The following is a 6,962-nucleotide window of genomic DNA, read 5'->3' as shown; positions in this document are numbered from 1 at the left end:
CTCTACTTTGAAGGATTGTAACGCAGTGAATATAATACCAAAATAAACAAAATTATAGTCTAAATTCATCTACAAAATGTAAACTAGATGTCGGAAAAAACCGCAGATCAATCCGACTTAAAACGAATGACTTATGAGTGTTTAAAAAACATCACATAAATCTTAATCATGTCCAACCGATTCTAAACCCGGTAAAAACCGGACCGAACCGAGAAAAAAACCAGACCGGACCGGAGAGAAATCTGAGAACCGAGAACCGGCCCGGGGGTCCAAAAAATTGGTCCGGTCTGGTCCGGTCCGGTCCACCGGTCCAAATGCTCACCCCTATATTATTATCCGTTTAAATTGAGTGTAGCATCAACATAATACACTAATACTATCTGTTTTAAATCAAGCATAGTAACAACATAATATATTACTATTATCCATTTGAGTCGAGCGTAGTAACGACATAATATATTATTATTATCCGTTTGAGTCGAGCATAGTGACAGGATAATATATTACTATTATCCATTTGAGTTGAGCGTAGTGATGACATAATATATTACAATTATCCATTTGAGTCAAGTGTAACGATAGCATAATATATCACTATGATCCCTTTGAGTCAAGTATAATATAGTGTAAATATTATCTGTGGGTAGTTGGCAGAATAATGATTATGTATAATGTTTTCCTAGAGAGTTTGTCAATATGATGACTAGGTATAGTGTTCTCCTAATAAGATGTGTCAGTATAACAACTAGAAATAATATTATCTTTAAAGGTTGGGCAAATACCGGGAAAAATATCATCCTAATTTTATGATCATAATTATCTAACTAACATTATATGATTATTAATAATTATGAAATAGTTGAATTTTAATATATATCCCCCCATCCCCACCCCCTCCCCCCCCCCCCCCCGCGCAAAAAGTTTTAGAAAATAGGGCCATGAACTCACTTGTAAGTTATGATATCATTGTTGCAGAATGGAAACCAAAAGTTCGAACTTCGAGAGGCACTTGGTGGCAGTGACACGAGGTATGAGAGAGTGAGAGGGCGAGTTTGAGAGGTGTAGAATGGATACTGCCGAAGACTGCTATTTAAAGCAAAATTTGGGGTAAGTGTTGCGCATTTGCGTGTGAGCCATAGGGGGGTGCCACATGTCGTCCTCTCAGTGTGCCACGTCACCACGTATCCAAACGTATTGGATGTCAAATTGCACGTGACACGGTAAAAATTAAACTTTGAAAATTCATAACTCTCTCATACGAACTCCGTTTTCAATGACTCTTATATATTCGTGTAGGTCTCAACGTATTGTACAACTTTCATTTTGGTCGTTTTGGCTAGTTTTGACTTTCGTTTTTCGACTAGTTTTTATTACTGTTTTAATTTTATAAAACTCATAACTCTCTCATACGGTTTCCGTTTTAGACGTTCTTCATCTCATAATTCCTACATTTAGTGGTACTACAATTGTCCTTTTGACAACTTTTTTTTTCCCAAAAGTTCACCATTCTCCTTTGAGTTTTGGTTGTTGTAACTTTTTGTGTGCGGCAAACTTTTATATCTTATAAACTTTATAACTAATTCGTACGAGGTTGGATTTTTATAAATTTTATATTTCCAGGATCGTCTCGACATGTACTTTATATATATATATATATATATATATATATATATATATATATATATATATATATATATATATATATATATATATATATATATATATATATATATGTTTTGGCGCACTAAATTTTAGCTTGTCAGACATTTTGGTTGATTTTTCTTATATATTTTAATACGAACATTAGTATTTTTGTCATAGATTGATATATAATACGTAGTAAATCTATTGACGCTTCTTAATTTTTGGCAGTTAACGACCTATGACAATTTTTGCAATTGTTACACCTAGCCTATGAACTACCATGCAATTCTAATACTTAAACATATTGCCGATATACATATAACAAGTGTCGTTATCTTGGAGGATAACTTTCTCTTCAGATCCGACTAACTATACACATCACATCCTTCATTTTTAAATTTTATTTTAGAAAAGTATTGTAAGAAATCTTTTGTAGATCCATAGTTTGAGTCTAAAATCATATTTGTGTTCATTCAGATCCATCAAACCAAAGCTCTAATACCAACTTATAACGTTCCAAAAACCATAGTAAATTTTTCATTTTTAAAAGGCATTTTCCTAGAAATCATAAGTCACAAAAACATTGTTTTACAACCATATGAAAATCAGAGTAATAAGATCAGAGTATCTCTCTCTAAACAGGATAATACGGGATGATGTGTACAGTAATGACTTTACCTTTCTCCCGATCCTATGAGGTACCTGAAACATTTAAATCCACAGCTGTAAGCCAAGGCTTAGTGAGTTCTAAAAAATGCCCCACATAACAATACATATATAATGCATGCACACATGAGCCTACAGTTTGATCGGAACACCTCGTAAGCCTATAGTACACCTAGACCGCTCTCATTGGGCCTACAGTCTAACTGGACCACCTTGCAAGTCCTACAGTACACATGGATTGCTCGGGTATCTTGGCCTACAACACAAAGAAGGACCGCCACAACCCAACCACAATATGTCGACATGTGCAAACAAATAAACGATAACCATTAACCACAAGTAATCATATAGATCTACCAGTCTGACAGATCACTACAACGTATCAACATCCTATACACAAGGATACACATTGCTATACAAAGTATAGTGTGAAAACTCACCTCGAACGCTAGTAGACTATCTCTATAACTCACACGAAACAAGGACTGGTGCTACAATCCACCTATATAACAATCAGAGATATATCCTGAATCTATTGCCTAAATCCTCACGTTGACCAAAAGTCAAACTTGGTCAAAAAGTCAACAGTCAAAGTCAACTGTTGGCCACCACGTCGTGGCCACCCATTAGCCAGCATGCCACTACACTGTGACAGCAACGCAAACAATTCAGTCGTAAAGAACCATCCTCTACGACGTGGTGAGCATGTCACCACGCCATGTGAACTGCTCCTAGGTAACTTAATGGATTAAGCCCTCAATCCATCAAGCCATACTCTCATCTCTTCCATAAGTCTTCCTAACGTCCATAAACTTCATAAAAACCCTTTATTTATGGACATGCATGTCCAATGCATTTCTTGAACTTAAGGACTTATAATGGTCCAAAATTTGTGCTATAAGGTGGTAAGGGAATTTGTTTATTGGATTTGTGCTTAAGGGACACCTTCTTCTCCTTTAATATCACCAAAACCACCAAAAAGCTTCTAAAAAACTCAAAAATGGAGGCTAGGTTTTGATCTAGGTCAAGAGGGAGTGATGGAAGCTGATAGTGTGAAAACCCTAGCCAACATATCCCTTAAATAGGGGCATAAACCCCAAAAAGTTAGGATTTTGCATAAAAAAGCTACCACATCGTGGCTTATACATTGCCACATTGTAGCACGCACCAAAGACGTGATTTTGACAACGGGTGAGGCCACGATGTGGTATCTTCCCCCACCATGATGTAACTAACCAAAATTTCATATTTAAGTCTTTAAATGCCAAAAACACAAAGGAAATATATATATATATATATATATATATATATATATATATATATATATATATACTTGGAAATGGTGTTACAAATATTTTGTAACATCCCAAAAATACAGGCCAAAAATTTCGTTTTAATTAAGTTATAACATAACACCATTAGTATAAAAACATTCATATTAATATCTCATGTCAAAACCAAAGTGTCAATAATCAAAACATAGTATCATAAAACTGTATCAGAGTGTAATCCCAAGGATCTCATGTGCGGTACATGTTGTGATGCGCTGCGATCGAGCCGGATCCCTTCCTTTGAAAACGAAGTACCTGAAACCAAAACTGAAAACCGTAAGCACGAAGCTTAGTGAGTTCCCCCATCATACCACATACCATATAATGCCTATCTCTCGGTATCTTTCAACCGGTATCAATCTGCCATAACTGGGAGTTGGATTCCCCTTCGGTATCTTTCAACCGGTACTCGAGAACTAACCTCCCCTTCGATATCTTTTAACCGGTAATCGGGAGCTAACCTCCCCTTCGGTATCTTTCAATCGGTACTCGGGAACTAACCTCCCCTTCGATTGCTTTCAACCGGTAATTGGGAGCTAACCTCCCCTTCGATATCTTTCAACCGGTATCCGGGGACTATTTCACCCCCTATCACTATCACATAATAACATGTCATAAACATATTGGTTCCATGATAACATAACATAAACATACTGAATCACATACTGGCATATCATAACCATACTGGTCACATAATAACATATCATAAACATATTGCTATGCATGCATAAGTTCTGTCCACCCCTTCGGTATCTTACAACCGGTAACCGTCTTCTGTATCTTTCAACCGGTAACTGGGGACTATTGCACCCCTGCTGCTACTATCACCTATATCATAGCATCCCAACATAATAATCATATCAAATAATGGAAACCAGATAATTATCACAAAGATAATCATCTCAAACATAGTCATCTACTGGTGGGCCGACATTGGTGCCTTAGACCCACCCCTACTGGAAGGTAACTCACCTCACACTAGTGAAGTCCCGTAGACATAACCCCAGCTGCTGGATGACAGATCCCCGATCTGTCAACATCAAAATAACACCCAATTAATAATTGGGTTCCATCAAGAAAACCATAAGTCTATGCTTGGGTAAAAGACTGCTTTACTCCAATCCTAGTTTGATTCAAGCCCAAGGCCCAATCCAAAGTCCCAACAATCCAACTATGTCTCAAAGCCTGATATATGGCCCAATTTTCCAAATTGGGCCCAAACCTTTACAAGGTCTTACCATAAGGCCCAACCATTTATTCCAGTCCAACCTTTGACAGTATAATGCTCCAATATCATATAAACATTAAGGCCCAACTATGGCCCAATTCTCCAAATTGGGCCCAACCCCTCATATGGGCCTTACCTTAAAGTCCATCTAATTATTCTGGTCCAATGATTGTCCTTGGATGGCCCATTATTGGCGTCAACACCAAAACCCAATAGAAAGGCCCAACACAAAGCCCAAGTGAAACTAGGGTTTCACATAAAATAACAATTAGGGTTAGGTGTTTCTCACTTAACCAATTAAGGACTTAATCCATTAAGTCTATTACTCTACTAGTTTATAACCCATGGAAACCACGGTTATAAAATTAATTGAAATTTTATAGTAAAACCTCAAAATTAATAATTAATTATTTTAAATAAATTATTACTTACGATATATTTATATTAGTTTTGTGAAATTATAATCGTTGTTTCAAATAAATATATATAATTAATTTTTAATATATATTAGACATTTTTTATTTGTGAATTAATGAAAACAATTATATAAAATTTAAAATTTAAAATAAATAATAAATACATTGACAATTAATATCACATTAAGTAGGAGATCTAATAAATTTAAAATGGTAAACTAATAGATTGACAAATGACATCATATTAATTAAGAGGTCTAATATAGTGACACATGGCAAAATGACTACTCTTTTATTAGTATAGAGATTAGATATATCATATGGTGAAGTCAGGCTTATCATACAATTCCATACAAATGGCTCAAATGTGGGTCCCGATAGGTCCAAGCCTATAAATCCAATATAGGGTTTTCTAAACCCTAATTAGGGTTTCCAATCTCATCTTAGCCCAATAGGCCCAAAACCAAGTCCTTAAGCCCATCGGGGTTTTCTTTAGGTTAGTTAGGGTTTATTACACCCATTAGTCACATGTTTGGGCTTTTGGGGTCCATTAGGGCTTCATTGGGCCCATTAGGGTTTAATAGGCCCATTAGGGTTTTAGTCCTTGTCCAAACATCCAAAAAAAGCAACCCCAACACAACTAAGCACACCGCCACCCGACACGGTGGCCGGTGGCGGCAAGAGGCGGCAGCCACCACCTCACGGTGGTGGTTTTGAGTTTTCATTTCATTATTCTAGCCACTATTACAATTTTACAATGCTTAGATCAAAATAACATATCAAAAATAAAATGCACGAACAACCACCTTGCGGTGGTCGGCGGTGGCGAGTGGCGGCGACCACCATGGCGGCCATGGCGGTTTCTCCTTGAGCTTTTCCGATCAGCAACAACACACACACTCGCTCCAGGAACATGACACCACCAGTTGCACATGGTGGTTGAAGACGACACAGCCACCACCCTACGGTGGTGGTGGTGGGTAATCTTGCTTCTCTGCCCAAAATAACACCCATACACCACTGTTAGCACCATAAGCAGCCCATAAAGGCAGACACACACGCATTCAACCACCTACAGGGTGGCGGACATCGTCGGAACGCCATAGTAATGACGAACAACGACGGTTACGACCCCAACATGGCGATTACAGTCCCGAACAACTAAAATGAATGAAAGAAATGAGAGATGGCCTCACCGTGACCATTTCGATCGTGCATGACTCGTGTTTTCCATTCACAGCTCCGTCTTCATTCTTGGCCGTTCACAGCTCTCCAGGTGGCATCAGGTGGTGGGACGATGGCGTTCGTCGACGAGGCAGCAGGCGGAACCGGGTTGTCGGGGGTCGGTGACGCAAACGGCGGATGAGGACTTCCATGGTGGCGGTGGCTACCGAAAGTGAAGAAGGATGTGGCGGCTGCAGTTGCTTGTGTTAGGGTTAGGGTTAGACGAGTGGTGATAGCTATATACCCCCATCCCATTTCATCTTTTTCCATAATATCGCCTTTAGTCCCTCCCTTCCCATATTCTTTCAAAAGGGAGTCCATAAATTACCATTTAAACCTTGCCTCTTGAAAACCTTTACAAATTAAATCCTATTTTTTCCAAGTAACCCCTCCCTCTATATTTATCTTCAAATGAAATCCAGAATTTACTCTTTAGCCCCTGACTTCAAAATC

General features: G+C 38.0%; 1 protein-coding gene across 2 annotated transcripts; it reads right to left on the bottom strand.

The window, feature by feature from the left end:
• Positions 1 to 3,696: 3,696 nt before the first annotated feature.
• LOC128132198 (uncharacterized) lies at positions 3,697 to 6,739 on the bottom strand. 2 transcript variants are annotated; one of them, XM_052768440.1, is made up of 4 exons: positions 6,482 to 6,739; positions 6,092 to 6,279; positions 4,614 to 4,671; positions 3,903 to 4,469 (listed from the first exon to the last, which is right to left on the bottom strand). In XM_052768440.1, exons 1-4 carry the CDS (start codon positions 6,517 to 6,519, stop codon positions 4,466 to 4,468), a joined length of 288 nt encoding a protein of 95 aa, XP_052624400.1. In that variant the 5' UTR covers positions 6,520 to 6,739; the 3' UTR covers positions 3,903 to 4,465. The 2 variants fall into 2 exon arrangements, with proteins under 2 accessions (XP_052624399.1, XP_052624400.1); XM_052768439.1 differs by lacking the exons at positions 3,903 to 4,469; positions 4,614 to 4,671 and adding an exon at positions 3,697 to 3,896.
• Positions 6,740 to 6,962: the final 223 nt, after the last annotated feature.

Source organism: Lactuca sativa, chromosome 2 (genome assembly GCF_002870075.4).
Source record: "Lactuca sativa cultivar Salinas chromosome 2, Lsat_Salinas_v11, whole genome shotgun sequence".
NCBI classification, from domain to species: Eukaryota; Viridiplantae; Streptophyta; class Magnoliopsida; order Asterales; family Asteraceae; genus Lactuca; species Lactuca sativa.
The sequence above is the reverse complement of the archived record's forward strand: the minus strand, read 5'-3'. Positions and strand labels throughout refer to the sequence as shown.